The sequence below is a fragment of the Dama dama genome, chromosome 23 (assembly GCF_033118175.1).
Source record: "Dama dama isolate Ldn47 chromosome 23, ASM3311817v1, whole genome shotgun sequence".
NCBI classification, from domain to species: Eukaryota; Metazoa; Chordata; class Mammalia; order Artiodactyla; family Cervidae; genus Dama; species Dama dama.
In genome coordinates, this window is record NC_083703.1 from 25,370,241 (window position 1) to 25,397,050 (window position 26,810).

Consider the following 26,810-nt stretch of genomic DNA (forward strand, 5'->3'; position numbering starts at 1 on the left):
ATGATGTCAAGTGGGCCACTTCCCTGTCTTTTCCCCATTTTCCCTACGCTTGTCAAAATTTCATCATCCTTTGGTGGGGGCCCAGTGCAACCCGCCCTAAAATGTGCCTCCATGGCATATTGATTACTTTGAATTAAAGTTACTTAAGAAATGGTTAATGCAGGAGGGACATTCTGACTCTCCTTTCTGTCTCCCTGAAAGCAGAAAATCAACCTCGTGTAAGAAAGGTGCTCTCCCAGCATCTGGAGGTAGAAGGACACCCTAATCACAAGGGCGCCCACATCCTGCTGCCCGCACTCAAGGACACAGGGGGCGATCGCTTAGGAGAAAGGGCAGAGTTAAGGGGGAAGACGCTTCGTACAGCTTGTGTCATAGTGAGTATGGGATGACCTATTTTGCAACTCTTTTCTTTATAGTCTTTATTTTCTTGTCATTTCATCTGAGCACTTTTCTCTCTCGCTCTCTTTTCAACAAAAGCCTCATTCAGGCCATTGCTCCATTACTGGCAATCCAAGAGGACGCGCCCTGCTCTTGGCAGAAGCCCATCTTGGTTTCATAAATCAAAGTCTAGAAAATTTAATCCCCTCCAAACACCAAAATGTTGGTATCTTATTGCATAATACTATTAGGACTTTTTTTTTAATCTGAAATAAAAATTATTTAACACCTGGATAGTATTTGCTGCATCAAAATTTGGAATCTAAAGTTAGTGATCTCATTAGAATGGGACCTTCTATACCTCTGCAATCCTCCAAAGGTGGAAGACAATGACAACACAGCAAGGCTTATATTGTAAGAATACATGCTTTCTCCCTTCAGAGACTTTTAATTATAATTTTACTATTTTACCATTTTAACAGACTCATTTTTAACATAACAGCCTTGAAATGGATTTGGGTGATTCTGCCTTGAACCTTCATCCATATTTCAGGAAGTATGGAAGAAGACAAACCTGAAATACTGTCCCTGAAATAAGCACTGCTACTTGCTATCCACAGAAGCGTTGTAGTCCTGAAAAATGAATTAAGAGCTGTTTGCAACGATCTCTTCAAAGTTACCAAAAAAAGATGTGATTATTTGATGGGGGAGATAGCGTGGGAGAATATTTGAAGTCAACTTATAATGATTTTCATTCCAGGAGATGGCAGCTTGGTCAGAGGGGAGAAGACACGAGATATTAGGGTCTTATCCAAATATTCGAGTGAGGACACATGGAAGAAGAGAGTTAGTTCCATCCAACTTTCTTTCTGAATGCCGATTATAGTCACACCAAAAAGGAAGGCACTGAAATAAAAACTTAGGTATTAAAATTTACATTTTTCTGCAATCCATTTGAGCCTAATGAGTCTTTTTTGTCTTTTTACATAAATATAAAAGCACGTGAAGCACTCTGCACAGTGCCTGGGCCATAGCAAATAAGTCACTCAGTGATAGCTGCTTTCACTGTCATTAATTATCTGCCCTGGGGAAAGGAGGAAGTTTCCCCAAGCATTGCCACTCACAGTTCTATAACTAATGCTCCATCACCAGTGCCGCCTAAGACAAAGACCTGGAGCCCCAACCCTGTCAGATTCAAAGAGATCAGGTCTGTGCAGAACGATACATGTATAGCTTATGCAGGGCTCCCTCTACTCCTTGCTAGCCTTTCTCAGTGTAAACATCCCTCCAACTCCCTCTTCTCCAAAATCCCCTCAACACTCAGTTGCCTAAGGCTCTCTATCTAGCCTGAATTTTCCTCCAGAAGAAAAAATACCCAATAAGGAAATAGTGACTTCATTCCTTAGTCCCCTGTATACAGCTCATAACTTATTTATTTTTGCTCAAACTCTTAAAATTTTAATATGCCTCAGTTTATCATTTTACATGAGGAGAACATCATAAATCAATACAAAAGGCAGAGATATTCAATAAATGATGTTGGAAAAATTGCTTATTGATTTGAAGGCTAGTGGCAGTCCCCCAAGCTTTTATTCCTCCAGTCTCTCTAAAGGGTTTTATTTGCTTCTAAATCCCTCAGTGTCTGAGGGACCTAGAGTAATGTGTTTTCTTATCCGAATCACAGCTGATACATTTCCAGGACCAAAAGAAGCTAAAAAAAGTGCAAGTTTTAACAAAACATTTTCTTTTACCTGAAAATAAGATACTATAATAGCACACAAGAACTTGTTTTAATAGTTAAATAGATTTAAAACCTTGTTCCACAGCTGAAAACGCACTTGGACCGGTATGCTGAACTGGTCTCCAGAGGGCAGCAGAGAGTCATTTACATTAACAAAAGTTCCCTCAACCAAAAGTGTGTGTACCCAGGCTGTTTTTTCAACTCATCTGTTCTTTCTTACGACTAAGCCTTAACAAACTGGGTGGCCAGGATTTGGAAAGCTGTCTGAGGTCATGGATCAAAGTGATGCCAAAAAGCCAAAGCAAAGATTCAAAGAATCACTTTCATATCTTTAAAATAATTCTTTAATTAGATAAACCAACGAACCACAATTAATACACTGTTGACTAAGCATATTTAACCAGCACATGTTTATGAAACACTGATGCATATAAAGCATCTAATCCTTTCAGGGCTTTCTACTCCTAGACATACAAAAAGTATATAGAAAAGAGTAATAGTCACTTATTCTGCCATATATTTTTTGAGAATTTGATACACACTAAAATTTTATTAGTGGCCCAGAAATTGTTAAAGACACAAAGACTTATAAAAGACTTCTAAAACTCCATGTCTCTGGAGAAGGAAATGGCAACCCACTCCAGGATTCTTGCCTGGGAAATCCCATGGACAGAGGACCCTGGTGGGCTATAGTCTATGGGGTCACAAAGAGTCCTACATGACTTAGTGACTGAGTATGCACGGATATATACATGTATATATAACTGAATCACTTTTCTGTATACCAGACCCTAACACAACATTGTAAAGCAGCTATACTTTAATAAATATAAGCAAGTAAATAATCTGGAAAAAAATAAAAGCATGTTTCAAAAAACATCAGGACTTCATTGGTGGTGCTGTGAATAGGAATCCACCTGCCAACGTAGGGGACCTGGGTTCCATCCCTCATCTGGGAAGATTCCACATCTAGAGGGGCAACTAAGCCCGTGTGCCAGAACTACTAAGCCTGCACACCACAACTACTGAAACTGAGCACCCTAGGGCCCACGCTCTGGAACAGGAGAAGCCACCACAATGAGAAGCCCGCATACTGAAAGTAGAAAGTAGTCCCCTGCAACTAGAGAAAGCCCAAGTGTGCAAGGAAGACCCAGCACAGCCAAAAATCAATAAATACATTAAAAAGAAAAAAAAAAACACTGAAATAAATTATATTTAAAAAATCATGTTATTCTGACTTTTACTTTGTAAACAACAAAAAATCTGGATACAATAGGTAAAATGCTTCTATGAGCTGACAAAGTAAGGAAGAGTTAGGCCAAAATTAGGTGAATGCAGGCATCCAGAGAAGTATGTGGAACACTGAAGGTGGCCTGGACTCCAGGGCATTGCTAAGCCAGGTAAAAATTTAAACTTTGGTTTACATGTCTTAAGAGGGTACAGAGAAAAGGCATCACAAAGGTCCCCTCAAAATGGTGATTCTCAAAAATAGGAGACCACCTCATGAAGGCTGAGACACCAAAGGCCGGCCTCTTCAGTGTGAGAACGAATTAGAAGTAATCACCTTGAACCCTCTACCTCCTCCCACCCGAGAGAAAGTGAAATTGCCTCCTATCTGGAAACTTGGCTCAAAGTATGGAGGAGGGAAGAAAATCTCTTCTGAGTTTTATAAGTTGAGATGGCCCACATTCGTATATCTGGGTGGTCTAAAATGCCTCAAGTTGAAAATTAGGTTAAGGTGGTCACAGACACAGAAGTCTCACAGAAGCAAACAAATCTTCTCTGTAGAGACTCACCTCTATTCCAGGCCTCAAAGAGTTTCCATAGAAATATGAGTTTGCAGTCAAACACCATGAAACCAGAAAGTAAAGGACATATCATGAGCGACAGCCAGTACTTATCAGACCCTCAAAGATGGAAGACGTGGAATATCGATCACACACATTGAAATATATGTATAGAAATAACAGGATGAGTTAAGGTAAAGAGCAAGAACCATTAAAAAGTAACCAAACAAGCCAAACACAGGACCTCATTTCATAAAAAAATAGTAAGTAATATTTTAAAACTTAATCAAGGAACTTCCCTGGCGGTCCAATGGTCAAGAATCCGCCTTCCAGCGCAGCAGACCAGGGTTCAATGCTTGGTCGGCGAACTAAGATTCCATCTGCCACAGGGCAACTAGAGCCCCTGCAAGTCAGGGGAGAGCCTGAGCACCACAATGGAGACCAGAGCAGTGCCCTCCCCCCTCCAAAAACAAAAACTCAATGAAAACAGACAATACGGTGATGCTAATAAAAACATGCAGTAGGGTTAGTGGGATTAAAATATTTGAGAGCAGTAAGATACATATTAAGACTTTATTCCAACAAAGTTTCAAGTTTAAAGGAAAGACAAATGCCCTAGACAAATAATACTTCACTGTATCTGACTCAAAAAGAATACAGAACCCAAATTGTCTCATAATCAGTTAAAGAAATTGAATGGGAACTTCAAAATATGTCAATATATGCATCAATCAATGCCTCTAGGCCCAGGTGGCCTTCCTGGCAGTTTAAAATATTTAAGGAAGAAATAGTTCTAATTTTACACAGAAGCTGCCAGTGATGCAGATAATATCCTGCAACTCATTTTGTGAAGCTACCATAATCCTGATACCCAAACCCAACAAGAACAGCATAAAAAAAGAAAAGTACAGCTCACCACACTGATGAACACAGATTTAAAATATCCTAAGCAAAATATAAACATGCTAAGTTCAGAAACAAATTTGAGAGACAAACAAAAGGACATTATGATCAAGTTGGGCTTATACACAGAAAGAAAGGTTAACATTCAAATAAAAATTAAGTAATTAATTTCACCACACCAAGAGATTAAGGAAAAAAATCATATGGCCCTTCAATAGATTCACAAAGCCCCACATTTTACCAAATTAAAATGCATTTGTGATTTTTTTCAAGTCATATAACAAAAGAAATAGCCTGATAATTCCTATAGCAAGTGTTGTGTGTAATGTTGATACACTGTATTCATTCCCTGTAAGATTAGACAGAAAATAAGGGTGTAAAAAAAGAAAAGAAGGACGCTTGCTGTCATCTCTTTTATTTAGCATTTTACTAACTGCTCCAACAGTGCAGTTGGCAGAGATGAATGAATAAATGAAGAAACGGTAGGAGAAAATTGTAGCAGACCAAAATTTGCCATCCCCAAAATGTGTCCCTTTGATATGAGGATTAACTGGGCTAATTATTTTTAAGAAACAGAAAACTCAGAAAGTTTTACTTGTTACTTTCCCCTTAATTGCCTAAGGAATTTAGATAAAGGGCCTGTTTCCATATTTCATAAAAAATGTAGACAAGGTGTGGTGGGGGGAACTTGGCAGGGCCTAGAGATCAGGGTCCTCTCTGTGTCTCACTGTCTCTGTAGGCCCAGCAAACATTTGTTTACCAAACATTTGCTTTGCCATCTTCATTTCCTTCCTCCCCCAATCCCCTTTATAAAAAATCATTTACTTTTGGTTGCACTGGGTCTTAAGCACTGTTTTTGGGTTTTCTCTAGTTGTGGCAAGCGGGACTACTCTGTTGCAACGCTCAGGTTTCCTATCTCTTACTGCAGTGGCTTATCGTGTTGCAGAGCACAGGCTCCAGGGCACTCAGGCTTCAGGACATCAGCACGCAGGCTTAGCAGTTGCAGCGTGCAGCTACAGGGCACGTGGGCTTCAGTGGCTCAGGGGCTTACTTGCTCCAAGGCATGTGGGATCTTCCCGATCCAGGGAACCTGTGTTCCCTGCATTGGCAGGCAGATTCCTATCTACTGCGTCACCTGGGAAGTCCCCACTTCCTCCCCTTTGAAGTCCCAAACTAGAGAATCTGTGTGCCACAACAAAAGATCCTGCATGTTGCAATAAGACGGGATGCAGCCAAATAAATAAATAACAATGTTTCTTTATGGAAATATACCGCAATGAAAGACAAGATGATAGTTATAAAGACTAAAAGAATCTCAAGGTCCTCACTAAGATGAAAATATAATAATGGGAAATGATGAGTTTCCCCATCATGTAGGAGAGGGATGCTCAGTTTCTGACAGATAGAAGTTTCCCCGTCATTAGAGAAGTTACTCCACTGAGGATTCGAGACTGCTCCCTGGGATTTACTACAGACCTGACGAACTTTCTCTTGAGACTCCCTGACCTCCTTCTGTCAAACTGCGCGCTCACCAAGCAAACTGCATCACTTGCACAGGTGTGCTAGATACCAGACTGGAAGTTTCCAGTCTCTGGAAAGTTCTGTCACCATCAAGTGGCCAATTTAAAGTGAGCATGAACAGTCGAGGACCTGATCCCTTTTTGGTGACGTGAAGATCAAGGAGTCAGATCTTGAAAGCTAAAAAATGCCAACTGGCAATCCATGATGAGCCCCATACTGGGCACTCCCAGGATATCAAGTTGCTCTTGCCCCTGACAGCACTCAAAACTCACCTGGTACATTCCTTTGATAGTACCTATGGCATCGGCCAGCTGCTGATTGTAGCATTTTCGTAAGCTCTCTTCATTCTGCAAATGAAAAATAAATACAAAGGGTACCACAGTGTATTTCCAAATATAATTATCACACCTACACGGGGTGGGTGGGGGGGGCTAAGTATCCACCATTCAAATCATCACGTTCTCTTGAGACCTCACTATAAAATCATCTCCCTTACACTTCCACCTAAAACAACACATTCCATTTTCATTTACACTTAACCAAAGCAATAGAGAGTGTGCATGGATAAAATAAACAGTTAATGTGAACACGTTCTCTCATCTTCATATCACAGATTTTTAGTGTCTTAGTTGTTTAGTCGCTAAGTCCTTTCTGACTCTTTTGCGACCCCGTGGACTGTATGTAGCCCGCCAGGCTCCTCTGTCCATGGGATTCTCCAGGCAAGAAGACTGGAGTGGGTTACCATTTCCTGCTCCAGGGGAATCTTTCTGACCCAGGCATGCAACCCGCACCTTCCTGCATCTCCTGAATTGGCAGGCAGATTCTTTACTACTGAGCCACCTGAGAAGCCCCCATGTATACACCACTCTGTATGAAATAGGTAAATAATGAGAACCTAATGTATAGCACAGGGAACTCTACTTAAAGTTCTGGGTTGACCTAGAAGGGAAGGAAATCTGAAAAGGGGGATGTGTGTGTGTGTAAGTGTTTATAAGTGTAAGTGTGTGTGTGCACGTGTGTGTGTGTGTGAGTGTGTGTGTGAGTGTGTGTGTGTGTATGTGTGTGTAAGTGACTCACTTTGCTGCATAGCAGGAACTAACACGGCACTGTTAAGCAGCTATACTCCAATAAAAATTTAATTAGAAAATAATTAAATAAAATAGTGAAGTATATTTGGAATCCATATCCTCTTCTGATCCTGGCCCTTTTTCGATGAATTGTGCTCATGAAAAGAAATCTAGGGCCACTTAATCCACAAACTAGGGTCATTTTCTGATTAATCAAATTATTTAATCCTATCTGTTATGCATAAAAATGAAAGATAGAAAATCTTTAAAAAATACTCTTGATTCTGTTATCAATTTTGCTTCCAGCATGGAGTGTAAACAATCAGGGGGCTTCAGAATCAGACAAAACTGGATTTCAATGTCACTGTGCAACTTACCATCTTTCTGATGTTAAGCAAGGACTCAACCTGCCTGACTTTAAGCAAGGTTAAATTCTAAGCAAGTTTCCTTATCTGTAAGGTAGGGATAACAGGATTTCCACTTGAGGATTGTTGGGGGACTTAAAGAGGCAATGCATTAAAAGTTACTCTGGAGACCTCCCTGGCAGTCCAGTGGTTAAGACTTCACCTTAAATGTAAGGGGTGCGGGTTCGATCCCTGGTCAGAGAGCTAAGATCCCATATGCCTTGGGGCCAATGCCCCCCCCGCCCCTGCCCCTGCCCCCGCCCAAGAAACAGAAACAATATTGTAACAAATTCAATAGAGACTTTAAAAATGGTCCATATTAAAAAAAAAAAAAACACTTTTAAAAAATGATGGGGCCGACAACACATGGGTATTTTGTTTTATAGCAGAAAAGCAACACCAATGCCCATTTTTAATGACAGATAAATATGCTAACATGATCAAAGATTTTGGGGAATTCCTCAGAACAGCACAGTTTTCATGTCTTTGGCTTCTACAGAGCCATTAAAGCACAAATAAGATCATATAAAATTACAGTTAAGGGCTGGAACTCAAGCATGAAACTGACCTAGAACCTAAACCCTGGTGGTTTCTTAACCAGTGACACTGAACAAGTGAATTAACCTTTCTGTGGCTTGGTTTCCTCATCTGTAAAAGGGGTATAACAATCGTATGTACTTCATCAGGTTAGTTGTGAGGCTTAAACGAGTTTGTACACAGGCTACGCACAAACGTTCCTGCACATAGTAAAGTTACAGGCGCCACGCAGCTCTGTGTAACTGTCATGTGCTGTGCTTGGTCCCCGGTCCTGTCCGACTCTATGTGACCCCAGGGGCTGTAGCCCGCCAGGCTCCTCTGTCCATGGGATTCTCCAGGCAAGAATACTGGAGTGGGTGGCCATTTCCTTCCCCAGGGGATCTTCCCAACCCAGGGATCGAACCCAGGTCTCCCACACTGCAGGCGGATTCTTAACCCTCTGAGCTACTAGGGAAGCCCTGTAACTATCATTAGGGACAATATATGCAAATTAAATTACCCTCATAAGTTGCCAAGCTAAAAATTGTAGTGTGTCTACAATTAAACACAAAATTAATCCACAAAATTAATTACTTTTAAAACAGAGGAAATGAGGGAACTTCTACCTGTTGGTAATGTTTTTCAATGGTCATGATCCTGTCATGTAGAGAATTGAAGAGTCTGCAAGATTCCTCTTTAAGACGGTCCTCAAACTTCAGTTGAATCAATTGCTTGAGGAACCCAAAATCCACCTGAAGGGATTTAGTAATCTAAAAGTGGAAAAACATAGGTCATTATAGAGCTTAAGGGCACTCTGTGTAAAGATTCCAACACCTGGCCTGGTTCTGGGCAGATAACTTGGGCACCTGGTCAGGGGCCTGTCCTGAATCTAAGATTACATCTCAGAGTCCTGTACATTGGGGAACTCCAGTCAATCTGCATAACTAACAGAAGCTGATGGAGGAAGGGAGAGGAGGCTCCCAGCAGTTTCCTCCCATAGTAGTAACAGTCGCTCAGTCACATCTGACTCTTTGCAACCCTATGGACTGTAACCCGCCAGGCTCCTCTGTCCTTGGAATTCTCCAGGCAAGAATACTGGAATGGGTTGCCATTCTCTTCTCCAGGGGAATCTTCCCCACCCAGGGATTGAAGAAACCCAGGTCTCCTACATTGCAGGCAGATTCTTTACCATCTGAGCCAGGAGGGAGAATAAGTTATCCCTTGGGACTTCCCTGGTGGTCCAGTGGTTAAGACTTCACACTCCCACTGCAGGGGCCACTGGTTCTAACCCTGGTCTGGGAAATAAGAACCACCATGCCACAGAACGCAGTAAAAAAAAAAAAAAAGAAAGAAAGAAAGAAAAAGACAATACATTGGGAAGTGTGTGGGAAAAGAGACACCCTCCAAAGTGGGAGTGTAGTTGGTATAATTTCTATGCAGGGCAATTTGGCAACATCCTCCAAAATGACTAATGCATGCATCCTCTGACTCAGACATTTCACTTTTAAAAATTTACACCCCAGATTTACTGGCATGTGAGTATGTACAGAATTATTCATCGTGACAAGAGATCTGAAATGACCAAAATGTCCATCAGGAGGGGATAGCTAAATAAATGATGCCAGTTTGTGGTAGGATGTACTTATAAAATCGATGAAGAAGCTCTTTATGCACCAATGTATATAACTGATTTCCAAGGTACGTTACTAAGTGAAAAAACAGAAGCAAAATACTATTTACAGTAGTATACCACCCTATGTCACTGTTTTATTGGTTAGGACTTTTAATAACAACTCTTAATATTTGATGTCTATGAAATGTTCTGTTTCTTTACAATCAAAAAAAGCACCAAGGCTTTGCTATATAGAAGAAAGAAACACAACATTGTAAATCAACTATACTTTAATAAAATTTTATTTTATTTTTTATTTACTTATTCTATTTTTTTAAAAACTTATTTGGCTACACTGGGTCTTTAGTTGCAGCACTTGGGATCTAGTTCCCTGATCAGGGGTCGAACTTGGACCCTCTGCATTGGGAGCTTGGAGTCCCAACCACTGGACCACCACAGAAGTACCACTTCAATAAAATTTTTAAAAATTAAAAAAAGTTTTTTTAAAGTCCCAAAGGAAATAGGATAGAATATTGAAATTTGGGGCTTCCCAGAAGGCGCTAGTGGTAAAGAACTGGCCTGCCAATGCAGGAGACGTTAAGAAATGAGGGTTTGGTCCCTGGGTCAGGAAGTTCCCTTGGAGGAGGGCATGGCAACCCGCTCTTGTATTCTTGCCTGGAGAATCCCATAAACAGAGGAGTCTGGCAAACTACAGAGTTGCTCACACATGGGATCGCACAGAGTGAGACATGAGTGAAGCGATTTAGCATGGACACAAGCATCGAGATTTGACAAAGGCGTATGGTGGTATAGGGGAGCAAAATTTGCCATCACAAACTGTTTCTTTGGCAAGAGTATTTGTTTAGGCTGATTATTTTTAAGGACCCAAAGACTCAGGAAGACCCATAAACTTTCCCTTAACTTTGTAAAACAATGAGATGGAGGAGCTGCTTCAGGAAGGGAGTTAGCATCATAGATACCTGTATTATAACATGAACTAGGTATGCAGACAGAGGATGAGATGGTTGGATGGCATCACTGATTCAGTGGACATGAACTTGGGTAAGCTCTGGGAGACAGTGCAGGACAGGGAAGCCTGGCGTGCTGCCGTCCATGGGGTCAAGAACAGTTGGACACAACTTGGCAACTGACAAACAACAGGTGTATAGACAGATAGGAACCCAGCAAAGTGTGCTCAAGTTTCTCTCTGTGTCCCACCATCTCTGCAGGCCCAAGAAACATTAGTTTACAGACATTTGCTTTTCCATCTTCATGTGAATTGCCTTCCTCTTCATTACCCTCAACATCCTCTTCTGTCTTTACCTGAAGGTGAGACCTTTGGCTATTTAGACAATTTACTCAATTTTCCTGGGTCTCTCCCATGTATATGGTATTTAAGTTTTTGTTGGATTTTCTATTAATCTGTATCATGTCAATTCAACTTTTAGCTTAGCCAGAAGAATTTAGAGGGATAGAGGAAAATTTCTTCATCCCTGACAATGGGATGTCATTATATGTTATTCATTATATTATTATATTATTCATTATATTATTCTTGACATTTTTCTATACGCCAAAAATATTTTATAAAATTTTTAAAGTATCCTAAACATAAAATGTTCACAGATGGCAAAAGAATTACAGAGAGAGTAAGAAAACATTTCACTAAACAAGTTAACATAGGGGCTTCCGTGGTGGCCCAGTGGTTAGGACTCTAGCTTCCACTGTCAGAGCCCAGCCTTAATCTCTCTCTGGTTGGGGAACTGAGATCCTGCAAACCATGCAGTGCAGGAAGAAAAAAAAAGTTAACATACATGAAATAAATAGGATGCAAATAGAAGTAATGTGTGTGTGCTAAGTTGGCTTTAGTTGTGTCCGACTCTTGGCAACCTTATGGACTGTAGCCCGCCAGGCTCCTTTGTCCATGGGATTCTCCAGGCAAAAGTACTGGAGTGGGTTACCATTTCCTCCTCCAGGGGATCTTCTCGATCCAGGGATCAACCACACATCTCTTATGTCTCCTGCGTAGGCAGGCAGGTTCTTTACCACTAGGGCCACCTGGGAAGCCCCAAAGAGAAGTAGTGTGTATGCTGTATGCTCAGTCATTCAGTTGTCTCCGACTCTTTGAGAGCCGATGGACTGTAGCCTGCTAGGCTCCTCTGTCCATGGGATTCTCCAGACAGGAACACTGGAGTGGGTAGCCATGCCCTGAAGTAGTTGTTTATACTAATAATTAAAAAACAACAACACACAACTGTTATCCAGTTCAGATTATAGAAGATGCTAATATTTTTTAAATGTTAATCATTTCACTTTTGTCAAGGAAAGAAACACAAAGGCAAATAATACAAATTATCTCAGGAGTTTCTAAATAAATCCAGATTTACCTGCACTAGATTTTGTGTAGCTAAGCTCAACTCTTTTAATGGCAGAATCTCACTGGAATCTGTTTGAGTGGCATGGTCTGTGCTGAAAAAGCCAACCTTCAAATCATCTGAAATAGTAAATCTGAAAAATAAAAGAGGGGGGAGATTAAGTGTACTTCATATTAAAGATATTACCTTAAAGATATATTTAGTGACATATATTTACACATATTTTGTATAAATCATATTTTAAAAATTCAAAGGATTGGTGAAATGAGAAAACCACTTAATTATCTGCTCATGATTTTGGGTTTTCCCTAGGTCTCTGTTGGATTATCAGATTGAACAATTTCACATTGCTACACTGATCCTACTTCCATTTTTGGAGACATGACCAATTTATGAGCCTCCTTTTAAAATCTCATCCACTGTTTTATGTATGCTGCTGCTTGAGGTTGTTGTAAATCATGCATGGGCATAGCAAGCAAAATTCCTTTTAAGTAGAGGTTCTGAAAATGTGGTCTGAGAACTCCTGGAGGTTCCAGAACACTCAGGGAATCCACAGGTCAAAATTATTTTCATAATATTATTAAGATTGGATTTATCTTTTCTCCTATCATTCTCTCACAAGTATTCAGTGGAGTTCCAGAGGCTACAGGTTATGTGCCTGGATGACAGATGAATGCAGAAGCAGAGAGGAGAACTCAGCTATTTTCCATTAAGCCAGGCATTGAAAAGATTTGCAAAAATATAAATGATACTATTCTCATTAAAGATTCTGTCTTGAAAAGAGTTCAATTTTCTTTAAAATATATTACTTCTACTAATACAGAATTGGTTTATCATTATTTTAAATGTTTCTCCTTTAAAATTTCTAATATGGTAACTATGAATAAATAAAGCATAAAGATCTTTGAGGGCCTCAATAATTTTTAAGACTGTAAAGAGATCCTGACACCAAAAAAAAAAAAAAAAAAATTGAGAACTACTTCTTTAAGATAATCACACCACTCTACTGTATTTTGTTTTAAACTCAGTTCCCCACCCCCCAAAATCAAAGTGGAAAGAAGTATTTTGTAAAATCCTCCTACAGACTTTTAATGACGGACATTTCAAACCATAACAAGAAGGCCAAGTTTCTGGATGTCCTTTCTCTGTCAATTTGACCAAACTTACCACAAGCATTGGTTTCTAAAATGTCAGCTAAAAAAAGAGAGCCATGAAAGCCTAAGGAACATTCCCAGGCTTTTCAATGCAGCCTCCGTAGAGAGAGTATCCATGTATCTACCCTCCCTTGTCTGCTGACCAGGTGGAGCAGACCGTGATGGGGGGTACCCCATGGCAATCTCTCTCTTTTTGCTGCTGGCAGAGCCTCAGACTTATCTCCTGCAGAACTCAGGGAAGGGTGAGAGAATTCCCAGCATCAAGGGTAACACTTTTGTGGTCTCAGGCCACTGCGGCGATCCCAATCTTCTGGGCAGGTATTTTAGGAGTGGGAGTGGGACTTGGTTCTGAGGAGTGTGACAGGAGAAAAGACCTGTCAGGGGCAGGTAAAGCTTTTTTCACAGGAGCAGCAGGGGAGAGGTCCCCTCTGTGACTCTGCACACTGCCACATGTGGAAATGAGGCCAGGAACTGGCAGAGTTGTCTGGTGACCACAAGGGGGTCAGCCAGAGGGCAAAGCCAGTGCACAGATGATGCGCTTTTAAAAAGATGGAAACAGGCACTTCCCTGGCGGTCCAGTGGTTAAAACCCCAGGCTTCCAATGCAAGGGGAGTAGCCTCCGTCTTTGGTTGGGGAACTAAGATCCTGCATGCCTAGTGGTGGGACCAAAAACAAAACAAAGCAACAGGGTTGGGAGACTGAATAAATTGAACAAACATGCAAATGTACTGAAGATGACAGGGGTCAAGTTCTCCAGTCCCAGAAATGAAATTTACAAACATAAAAAAGAAGGAACTGGAAGTTCTGGTATGAAGGCATGGTTTTATAATTATGTACATAGATAAATAGTGATAGGTACAAATATGTGCACATACTTATGGACATGTGTTTCTAGTTCTGTCCAGTGTGAGAACCTAGAAGGGATGACACCCCAGTAGCAATAAACACACCAAAAACACAGACGTTGATTTTTTAAATACCATTCTGCATTAAAAGGAACCAGGGCTTCTTGGGGAAATGGCTGGTTTCAAAGCTGGGAGAACAAAAACATAAAATGAGCCTGGAACATCTTGTGATTCCAAAAAGTGGAGAAAGAGTGAAAAAAAAAAAATGATAGAGACAGAAACTAGACCGAAGAGATTCCCACTGGCCATATCTGGTACAATTTGAGCATCAAAATAAATGATCAAAGTATCAGATTACAGCCTATCAAATAAAACAGGAATCTAGCAGTCCAAATGAGAATGAGACGCTCTAGTAAACATAGAAAAGAATGGTGAAAATAGAGAATCACCACTGGGCAGCCACTACAGAGGTGATGGATTAGGGTGGGAGTTATCAACGGCAGCTAGGGTTAAGCTTAGCTAAAGGGCTACAGCTCGTCAGTGGAAGTTTGATTAGGAAAAGGAAATTTTGTTGAAAAACTGAACAAGACTACTATATAATCCAGCAGTCTCACATCTGAGTATATATCCAAAGGAAACAAAATCACTATCCCAAGGGGCTACCTGCACTCTCATGTTCACTGTGACGTTATTCACAATAGCCAGGTGTCCACTGACAGATGAATGAATAAGGAAAATGTAGTGGACTTCCCTGGTGGTCCAGTGGATAAGACTCCATGCTCCCAATGCAGGGGGCCAGGGTTCAATCCCTGATCAGGGAACTAGATCCCACATGCCACAACTGAAAGATCTCATATGCCTCAACTGTAGATCCCTCAGGCCTCAATGAAGATCAAAGATCCCACAAACCTCAGCTGAGTCCTGGTGCAACCAAATAGGCATATAAATAAAAAATAAACCTTAAAAAAATAGAAAATGTTGTGTGTGCATGTGTGTATAATGAAAAGTCATGAAAAAAGAAAATGAATTCCTGTTATTTGCAATAACACAGATGAACCTTGAGGACATTACATTAAGTGAAATAAGGCAGACTGAGAAAGACAACTGTTTGATTGCACTTATATGTGGAATCTAAAAAAGTCAAACTCATAGAAACAGAGAGTACAGAGATAGTTGCCACAGACTGAGGGTAAAGGAAATGGGGGAATATAAGTCAAAGGGTAAAAACTTTCAGTTATAAGATGAATAAGTACTGGGATATAATGTACAGCATGACGATTGCAGTTAATAATACTGTATTGTACACTTGAAAGTTGCTAAGAGAGTCAATCTGAAATGTTTTCATACACACAAAAGTAACTATGTGAGATGATGAATGTGTCAACTAACCTTATTGTGATAATGATTTACAATATAAAAATGTGCCAAATCATCACATTGTATACCTCAGACTTACAGTGTTCTGCATCAGTTATATCTCAATAAAGTTGGAGGCAGGGGAGGAAAAGTAAATTTTGTAATACTTAGGCCCTACAGGTGGTGCTAATGGTAAAGAACCTGTCTGCCAATGTTGGAGATGTAAGAGACATGGGTTCGATCTCTGGGTCCGGAAGATACCCTGGAAGAGGGCACGACAGCCCACTCCAGTATTCTTGCCTGGAGAATCCCATGGACAGAGGAGTGTGGCAGGTTACAGTCCACAGGGTCGCTAAGAGTCGGACACAACTGAAGCAACTTACCACACATACACACATTCCCTACACACAAAATAGTAATTTATTACAAAGGGAAGAAGGGTGAATTTATGGCAGACCTGGGAGACACCAACCCAGCAAACTCAAGGTTAAAGCACCAATGAGGGAATAGACTGAATGACACGTACTGGCTAAACTGATGCCCTGAGAATACACAGCTTCATTTCTGTGGCCTTCCTGCCAAGAACGCATGACCTGAGTCTGGTTATAAGGAAACAGAAGATGGACCCAGGTAGCGCTGGTCATGCTACAGAAGGGCTGTACTTTTTAAAAAAGTGTCAAGGACATGAACAGTGGGGAGAGGCTGAGGAACTCTTCCTGCTGGACGCGTCTGAGGCGACAGCATAGCTAAAGACAACGCACACTGCTAGATAGGATCCTGGACCAGAAAGGAAAAAAAAGTCATCACTGGTGCTTTTGGCCCAGCTTGAAAGGAGTCTGCGATAGGGTTGTGCAGTGTGGATCTGCTGATTTGAGAGTGTGTGCTGGTCATGCAGGAAAAAGTATCCATTTTAGGAAAAACACCATTGAATGCTTAGGAAATTCACACTTAATGGGAAACATGTCTGTAACATGCTCTCAGAAGGTTCTAAAAAGACTGATGATAATGAATGTCTGGGTGAGTGTGAGTGTGTGTGTTATGTGGGTACAGAGGCAGGGGGGTGAGGAAGAAGGAGAGAAAACAAACATGGGAAAATGTTGAGAACTGAAGAATTTAGGTGAAGAGTTCTTAGTTCTGGATTCTGACAACTTTTCTGTATATTTGAAATTACTTCAAAGTAAACTATTTTTTAAAAGTCAGATGCAACCTCAGATCCTGCCAATTTCACTTAGTAAGAACTGTCAGTATTTTAGGCGTAAATCTCTAGAAACTCTTATCAATGGAGAAGGCATGAGCTTAAATCTGCATTACAACCATCCCCCTGTTTACTGTGCTTTTTCTGGAACTTCCCATAACTGGTTCCCAACATCTGTTTTTGTCTTTAGGTAGAGATTCTATTTAAGGTAGTGGTTTGAACCATTGCAAGGAGTTACTCCAATTTCCTGGGTATCTCCCTTGTATACAGGAGGAATAGATGTTATTAAACTTCTGTTGTTTTTTTCTCGAGTTAATCTGTCTTTTATTATGGGGGAAGGGGGGCTCAGCCAAGAATGCAGAAATGATAGGAGAGAGATTCTTCTTCTCCTCCACTCACCACATGGGACCGTCTCTCCCACAGCCGTAGGTCCAAGAATCTTGGTAAAAATGCAAGAGGCGCCTCTCACTATTACACCTAATAACCCACCCCTGAAATCATTGCTTCCTTTCCTGGAAACTTTATGACCTGCTGGCTTGGAGGTCTTAGTTCCCAAAGGGAGATTGCTTCTACTGGGAAGCACAACAGTGGTTCTACTGAATTAGATGAGAGTGAATTGAACGGTACCTGGCCACTGTGTGATCCCTACACCACTAAACCAAAGGCAGAGAAAGGGGGCACACTACTGGTTGAAGTGATTAATTCTGATCATCAAGAAAGCAGGTTGTTGGTACACAGAGGAGTCAAGGACTATGTCTGGAACTCAGAAGATTCTCTGGAGTGACTCTGAGCATTTCCACATTCAATAGTAAAGATTAATGAAAACATACAGCCAACTCCCCTGAAAAGGCAGGACTCTTGAGGGCTCAGAACCTTCAGGAACGACTATTTGGATTTCTCAGCTATATAAAGAACCTTGGCCTGCCTGTATCTTTCACCAAGTTCACCATGGCCACTCAACAAGTCAGGCCCGTGGACCAGCTCTGGCTGGCACCCTTTGGCAAGTGTCTCTACCACCAGCCACATCCTCTCCCAAGAGGTCTTAATCTCAGCGTTTGGTGGGAGTAGGGGACCTTTTAAATTCTTAGTTCTGTCCACATTTACTCTTCTTCTGCCCTTGGGGTCACAGCTACATTTGCTATTGCAATGCTGCTTAGAGCTTTTTTTAAATTGAGCTAAAAATCCTTGTTAATATTTGATAAGAAACAAGACCTAGGACTTCCCTAGTGGCACAGTGGATATCTGTCTGCCAATGCAGGGGACATGGGTTCGATCTCTGGTCCAAGAAGATTCCACAAGCAGCAGAGCAACTAAGCTCATCTGCCATGACTACTGAGCCTGTGCTTTAGAGTCCGGGAGCCGCAACTACTGGGCCTGCCTGCCTAGACCCCCGCGCTCCACAACAAGAGAAGCCACTGCAGTGAAAAGCCGATGGATCTCAACAAAGAATAGCCCCCGCTTACCGCGACTAGAGAAAGCAGCGGAAAGCACCGAAGACCCAGCACAGCCAAAAACAAATAAATAACAACATTAAAGAAACAAGAAATATTTGTTCCTTGTTCAAATACTGGTGAGGTTTCTATCTCCTGTTTGAACCCGGAGTGCTGCATCAATATGATAAATACAAACACCACCTAAACTTAAAAACTGTTTCTTTCTGCAATGCCTCCCACTTAACAGACCTCCATGATTCATCCTTCCAGCTGAGAAACGCAATTCCTCCCCCTCCCTAGCACCAAGCAGCTCCTATTTGTTTTTCAGCTTCATTTTTCAATAAGCTTGACCATGTATGTTCTTTCCTTCCTTCCCATTTTAAGCTAAAGATCTAGGGTGGGTGGTAAGTTATGAATGTGAGCAGGTTTTATGATAAATATACAACATTACATGTCAGTTATATCTCAAAGCTGGAAAAAGAATAGAAGTGCAAAAAAATCACCCCCAATACATGTATCTTTAGGATATGATTTAGAAACTTAGAATAATGTTTTCAGTTATTCCCTCTGGTGCCATAATATTACAGTAATACAGTATGATATTTTAAAACCAGTTGGAAGAATTTTATAGATACCTCCTCCAGGTGGTAAAAATAAAATTAGTGCCTATTTATTGTGTTAAACAGAAAACCACAGGCTCAAAATGGCATTACTTATTCTAAAGTGCATGATACCAAATTCAGACTTAATACCTGACTTAATTTCGGTTTCAACCTTCCCCAGAAATGTTAGCCTTAATTAACCAGTCTGGAATTTTCTGGTCAGCACCAAGAAGATAATCTGTCCTGTGGCCCCTCTCCACCCTGTCCCCAAAGGAAGAAGGGGTAATCTGCATGATAAAACCCCTGCCTTGCCCTTTCCCCTGCAAAGATAAGTCCTGGCCTAAAAACAATGCTTTTTTTTCTTCTTGCTTTTTTTCCCTTTACGGTAACATCTCCCTTGTCCCACCCTTTTCCCTATAAAAACCTCCCATTGTGTACAGCCCCCTTGGAGCTCCCTTACAATTGCTGGACGGGATGCTGTCCAATTCATGAACCACATAACAAAGCCAATCAGATCTTCAAATCTACTCAGTTGAATTTTGTTTTTTAACAACTGAATGCTTAAACTTGTCCCCTGTGCTTAGTCAAGGCATCTGTCTTAATACACACAATCTCTGGGATGACCCAGAGGGATGGGATGGGGAGGGAGGTGGAAGGGGGGTTCCGGATGAGGAACACATGTAAATCCATGGCTGATTCATGTCAATGTGTGGCAAAAGCCACTACAATGTTGTGAAGTAATTAGCCTCCAACTAATAAAAATAAATGAAAAAAAATATATATATATCCTGGGATAAAACATAATGTAAAAGAATATGAAATAAAATATATATATATATATATATATATATACGTATAACTGAGTCACTTTGCTGTACAGCGGAAATTAACACAACTTTGTGAATCAACTATACTTCAATAAAATATTTTTTAATGGGGAAAAAAAATACACACAATCTTTTCTCAGGTTATCTACCTTTCTTTGTTTTGAGGAGATGGAAGCTGAGGCTCAAAGATTGTAAGTAATTAATCTAAAAATCACCAGCCTGTATATTCCCTGGCAGTTCAGGGGTTAGGACTCTAATTCTCATGGCCAAAGGCATTGGTTCAATCCCTGGTTGGGCAACTAAGATACCACAAGCTACACAGTACAGCCAAAAAGAAAAAATAAGCCTGAAGTGAGAGTCTTATCCTCCATCCCTTGTGAGAACAGGTCTATTATGCTCTACTATCCCTAACTGGTCCTAACCTTCTGAATGACTGATTCAGAAAGTTCTGACTCATTCAGAGCCCAAGTGAAACATGAAAGTTCATTCTTCAGCTTCCCCTTAAATTCCAAATGTATCTAATTTTAGATGACAACCCCTTTGCCTAGAATGGAAACCCACATCACAACAAACTAGCTAAGTGGTTCCTACACAGTCCTTATTTATAGCCTCAGCAATTTGATTTCTGAATAATAGCTTGGCTATTATGCATAAAATACAGTCTCGGAAAAATAGCAATTACACGTTCTTTTTTTAAATAAATGAGATACAAAATTAACATGTTAACCTATTACAGAAAACAGATCCATGAATATTTATTAACAGAAAGCAGTGACACTTCTCATTAAATCCTAGAATAATCTATCTTAACAAATGCTCATTAATGAATTAGTCAAAGAAAGTAGCATTAAGTGCACTAAATTTTCACAATGCTGTATTGCTCAGTTTAAATTTTTTATTTATTTTCAGCCATACTATTAGGTATGTAGGATCTTAGTTCCTTGATCAGGGATCGAACCTGCACCCACTGCACTGGAAGCTCAGTCTTAACCACAGGACCACTAGGGACATCCCTGCTCAATTTCAAATAAGGAATAAAACAAAAAACAAAAACAAAGCACTCTCGCTTCCACTTTTTTCCTCTTGAAAGAACATACAAGTTTGAGGTGTCCCAAAGTTCACACACTTCTCTTGTCATTTCCTGGGTGATCTCACCAAGTCTCCCATTTCTAGGTGCATCTGTGTGCCAATTACTCCCACACTGGTATATCCAACCTGGCTGGGCCTCTCTTCTGAACTTTAGGCTTGAAGGTTAGCAGAATATAGCACCCCTAAATATGATGCTATAGCATAAGGATTGTTTTGAGTCAATTGTTTTGAGAAACTGCAGACACAGGAGAAACCCTGGAAGCAGAGTAGAAGTTACCTGTTTGTAAAAGAAATTTTCATTTATAAAGGAAATATAAAGGAAATCGCCACTATAAGTATCTTCCTCTCCTACCAGGAAGATGATTCTAATTCACAAGAGAATCTTACTAATGGAGAAGGCACCCATTCAAATTTGTATAACAAACCTTACCCTTGTTTATTGCTCTTCTTGGTAACCTCCCATAACTGGCTTCCCTCTACTCAACATCTTTTGTCTTTATCTGAAGATGGTATTCAAGGTGGTGGTTTGGCCCATCTTAGGCCCAACCTAACCATCTTAGGTGGTTAGGCCCATTTTTCCTAGGTAACTCCTATGGACACATGAGATATGCATGTTAATAAACTTTTTAGGTGTCTTAGCCAAGAATTGAGACGAATACAGGGTAAATTATTGTTCTTGCCCTAAAGACTCATACAACCAAAGAGCCTAGATGGATGTCTAAGAGTTACTTCCAAGATATTATGTCCAAAAGTAAGCTTCTGAGGGACTTCCCTTGTGGTCCAATGTTTAAGATTCTAAGTTCCCAATGCAGGGGGCACAGGTTCAAGCCCTGGTCAGGGAACTAGATCTTGCATGCCACAACTAAGCCCTGGTGCAGTCAAATTAGCAAAAAAAAAAGAAGAAGAAAAAAAGTAGGCTTATGATATTCCCCACAAAGTTATTCGTCTCAATCTTCTTCATCCCAGCTCATGGGACTTCCATCCTTCCAGTTAGTCAGTTCAAAAAATCAGAATCTTATGCACTCTGTGCCTATCAGTTCTACTTTCAACATAAATCTAGAATCTGACCAGTCTCACAACTTCCAACCAATGCTACCATCACAGTCATTTTTCACGAGGCTTATTGTCGTAGTCCCCTAACTGGTTTCCATTTCTGCTCCTGTCCTCATTCTGTTGTGTCTGACTCGGCCACCCCATGGACTGCAGCACACCCATCCAGGAGCTTGCTCAAACTCATGTCCATCGAGTCGGTGATGCCATCCAACCATCTCATCCTCTGTCATCCCCTTCTCCTCCCTCTTTCAGTCTTCTCAGCATCAGGGTCTTTTCCAATGAGTCAGTTCTTCGCATCAGGTGGCCAAAGTACTGGAGTTTCAACTTCAGCATCAGTCCTTCCAATGAATATTCAGGACTGATTTCCTTCAGGGTTGACTGGTTGGATCTCCTTGCAGTCCAAGGGACTCTCCAGAGTCTTCTCCAACACCACAGTTCAAAAGCATCAATTCTTTGATGCTCAGCTTTCTTTATAATCCAACTCTCACATCCATACACAACTACTGGAAAAACCATAGCTTTGACTAGATGGACCTTTGTTGGCAAAGTAATGTCTTTGCTTTTTAATATGCTGTCCAGGTTGGTCATAACTTTCCTTCCAAGGAGTAAGCGTCTTTAAATTTCATGGCTGCAGTCACCATCTGCAGTGATTTTAGAGCCCAAGAAAATAAAGTCTCTCACTATTTCCACTGTTTCCCCTCATTAGAGTCTAATATCAAAACAATAGCCAGAATAACTTGGTTGAAAGATAAACCAGATAATGTGATTCCTCTGCTCCATTCCCCTCATGTCTTCCCATCTTTACAGTGTGTTTTATAATTTTATAGATACAGATATGTACACGCTCAGTTGCTCAGTCATGTCTGACTCTTTGTGACCCCATGGACTGTAGCCTGCCAGGCTCCTCTGTCCAAGGAATTTTCCAGGCAAGAATACTGGAGTGGGTTGGCATTTCTTATTCCAGGGAATCTTCCTGACTCAGTGGATTCTTTACCAACTGCCCTTCCTAGGAAGCCCTATATGTATATATATACAATATATATATATTGGTCTTCATACACACTTCTTGCCTCACAGCAGTCCAAACCCTTGGAATTTCCTAAGCGACAAGTACAATGAGAGAATCTTTTATTGTAATATTTGGTCTGCTGTCCTGAAATAGGGGCAAAAGGTGAACTGAGTGTCTTTGGCTATTCATGAGAAGCCCCTTTCAACCACATCCGATTTTATGTTAATGAAGTGGCTTTTGAAAGGCCCCTAAGGATGGAGGTGGTTGCCAGGGGAACCAACCAGAAGGAGAGGGTTAGAACTTCCAATCCCACCTCTCCCAACCTTACTTCCAGAGAGGGCTGGAGGTTGAATCAATCACAAAAAGTCAATGATTCAGTCAATTTTGCCTGTGTAATGAAGAGTTTATTTAAAAAAATCCCTGAATTATAGGGTTTAGAGAACTTCCAGGTTGGTAAACAAGAATGAATTCATGGGGTGCACCCCAAATTTCACAGGGATAGAGTCCCCCGTGCCCCAGACCCTTCTAGACCTCACCCTAAGTATCTCTTCCTCTGGCTGTTCATTCCTGTCCTTTAACAGTCTTTGTAATAAACCAGTAGCCAAGTAAGTAAACGGGTTTCTTGAGTTCTATGAGCCACTCTAGCAAATTAACTGAACTAGAGGAACCTCTGAGTTAGCCCTGGTTGTCAAAAGCACAGGTGACAACCTGGACTTGCAATTAGCCTCTGAAGAGGGAGGACAGGGACAGTCTTGTGGGGCTGAGCCCTTAACCTGTGGAATCTGACACTATCTCCAGTTAAACTGCAGGACACAAGAACAAACTAGTGGTTACCAGTGGGGAGAGGGAAAGAGGGAGGGGCAAGATAGGGGTAAGGGATTAAGCAGTATAATACAAACTATCCAGTCCCATCACTTCATGGCAAATAAATAGGGAAACAATGGAAACAGTGAGAGATTTTCTTTCTTGGGGCTCCAAAATCACTGCAGATGGTGAATGCAGCCATGAAACTAAAAGATGCTTGCTCCTTGGAAGGAAAGTTATGACCAACCTAGATAGCATATTAAAAAGCAAAGACATTACTTTGCCAACAAAGATCCCTCTAGTCAAATCTATGGTTTTTCCAGTAGTCGTGTATGGATGTGAGAGCTGGACTATAAAGAAAGCTGAGCATCGAAGAATTGATGCTTTTGAACTGTGATGTTGGAGAAGACTCTTGAGAGTCCCTTGGACTGCAAGGAGATCCAACCAGTCAACCCTGAAGGAAATCAGTCCTGAATATTCATTGGAAGGACTGATGCTGAAGCTGAAACTCCAATACTTTGGCCACCTGATGCAAAGAACTGACTCTTGGAAAAGACCCTGATGCTGGGAAAGACTAAAAGAGGGAGGAGAAGGGGATGACAGAGGATGAGATGGTTGGATGACATCACTGACTTGATGGACATGATTTTGAGCAAGCTTTGGGAGTTGGTGATGCACAGGGAAGCCTGGTGTGCTGCAATCCATGGGGTCACAAACAGTTGGACATGACTGAGAGATTGGACTGAACTGACGTAAGCTACAAGAATATACTGTACATCATGGGGAATATAGCCAACATTTTATAATAACTATGAATGGAGTATAACCTTTAAAAATTAGGAATAACTCTATTGTTCACCTGTGACTTATAATACATAATATTGTACAGCAACCATACTTTAAGTAAAATAAATAAATAAGCAAACTACAAGACACACCCAATCACTGTCCGCTGAGAATTAGAGAATTGCTTGGGGGTGTTGGAAAAACCAAATCTGACCACCTCATTCAAGGTCAGTGCTGCAGTCCTTACAATGATCTAGGTTCCACACCATGAGCACCATCCATTCTCTTACCTCTGATCTCATTCATCACCACTGCTCTCCCCCATCACTCTTCTCCAGCCACACCAGCCTCATTGCTGGTCCTGTGACACCTATGCCCACTCTCTTTTACTTCTTGTCCTCTGCCTGGAACACTTGCTCCCTGATAGAGCAGAAAGGTTCCCCCCTCAAGTCTGCAGTTCTTCCCCCCCAAAGTCATTTCCAAGAAATCTTCCTTGACTACAGAATCTAAAATTATAACCCTATAAGATTTACCTGGTGGTCCAGAGGTTAAGACTCAACACTTCCAATGCAGGAGGCTGGGTTACATCCTTGGTAGATCCCCACACTCCACGTGGTATGACCAGAAAAATAAAATTAGAACCCCCTTCCCCACTCCACAGGTTATTTCTTCTGCTCTGTTTCCTCCTTAGCACTCACCACCACTTAACTGACTTTATTATGGAGTCGGCTTGTTTATTGCTGGTTTCTACCTAGGATGTAAACTTCAGAAAGGACAGGCTTCTATCCGTGGTTTGTTGACTGGTGCCTCCCCAGTGACTGATTCTCTCCTCACCCCAAGATTGCAGCTTCTCCCACGCACACCAGATATCAGAGCACCAACACTGGCCCGGGTCCTGCCGATGAAGAGAAACTCACAGGGGCATCGGCGGCTCCTTTATTCAGACAACAAGCACTGATTGAGCCCCAGGCACGTCAGTTTGGCCGCTGAGCACAGCCAGTGCATTTTGCTGGAGAAGCTCCCCACCACGGACCACCAAGGAATCCGGGGTAGGAAGTCATCTCTCTTAGTCAACAACTAGCGCAGTTCAACACCGTGCCCACCATCCGTTACGCCAATATGTGCTTTCACACCACCAATCAGCCGGGTTCTGAGTGCACCCCCATCCCTGTTCACAAAGGCGCTCACTTAATACAGTTCAGCGGGGGCAGCTGGGCTGGCAGCGCCATCTCACTGCGTCAGTCCCCACCACAGGGCTCTGGACCCTTCATCCTACCCTAGAAAGACGCCAGTTGCAGGGCTGGTGTCTCTGCCAGCCCACCTGGCACCACGAGGCTCCCTGTCTTAGGGCACCTAGAGCAGTTAACCTAGTGAGGGCCATTTACGGGATTTCAAAAGGTTTTTAGAAAAAGACTTCCCTCCCCGTCCCCCACCCCAAGCATCAGATCTACATTAACCAAATAAAACTGGGACAGAGGAGAGCAAAGGATTATAAGACGAAAAAAGTGTCCCAAAGGGTCAAGAACAAGATAGTTATATTGGCAAACACTTCCACGGTACTATGTACCCTATACGTATGTTGATCTTCCAGATTGACTCATTGAATGTTCGCGATCAACTATGAAGGAGGCGCTATGCATCACCATCTTGGCTGTTTTCCTGAAGAGATAAGGCGGCACAGAGAAGCTGACTAACTCGCCCAAGTCTTGGGCCCTTAGAGTGTCTTGAGGATTTGAACCCAGACAGTCTGGCCCCAGAGTCCGTGCTTGCTACACGGTAGTATATTTAGATATCAAAACAGCTGCCTTGGGGATTGGAGCTAGAGAACACGGGAGCGGTGGCGCGCCGGCAGGGGCGCGGGCCCGGGCGCCACAGGTCGCGCGGGTCACCTGGGACTGAGCCGGAATTGTTCAAGAGTGCACTCGAGATTCTTGATAATCCTCCAGCACTCCTCGGTCTCGGGCGCCGAGTCGCCATAGACCTCCATGGGAGTCGCGGAGGTGGCCGCTAGGCCGTGCGCCACCCGCGGAGTCCCGAAACCGGCGTCCGTTGCCATGGCGACTCCCGGGCAACCGGCCTTGCGCCAGAATCCCGGGGCGCTGGCGCGGCGAGAGGCCTGGGGTCTGCAGGGCCGGGAGTCGCCCGACGGCCGCTTCCACTGCCCACCTGACTCAGGGCTTCCTGTCCTGGACCTGTACGGGCCAGGCCGTAGGTGACGTGTCCCCAGGAGAGCTGGACTCCTGAAGGTAATCCGGAGGCAGCCCACCCCGCTCCGAGCCCTCCGTGCCTTCTGAGCGAAAGCTCTGAGCTCAGCCTCCTGCAAGGCCCGTGCACTAGGGGGCGTGGATTCCCG

At 42.0% G+C, this 26,810-nt stretch overlaps 1 protein-coding gene across 1 annotated transcript in view; it reads right to left on the reverse strand.

Moving 5' to 3' along the window:
* C23H10orf67 (chromosome 23 C10orf67 homolog) overlaps positions 1-26,513 on the reverse strand; it is a 101,407-nt gene extending 74,894 nt beyond the window's left edge. The window contains exons 1-4 of the mRNA XM_061125654.1: positions 26,347-26,513; positions 12,317-12,437; positions 8,944-9,087; positions 6,603-6,677 (exon numbers count right to left, since the gene is read on the reverse strand). Coding sequence (XP_060981637.1) covers positions 6,603-6,677; positions 8,944-9,087; positions 12,317-12,437; positions 26,347-26,513 — 507 coding nt within the window. The remainder of the gene's footprint in view (positions 1-6,602; positions 6,678-8,943; positions 9,088-12,316; positions 12,438-26,346) is intronic.
* Between the last annotated feature and the right edge of the window lie 297 nt (positions 26,514-26,810).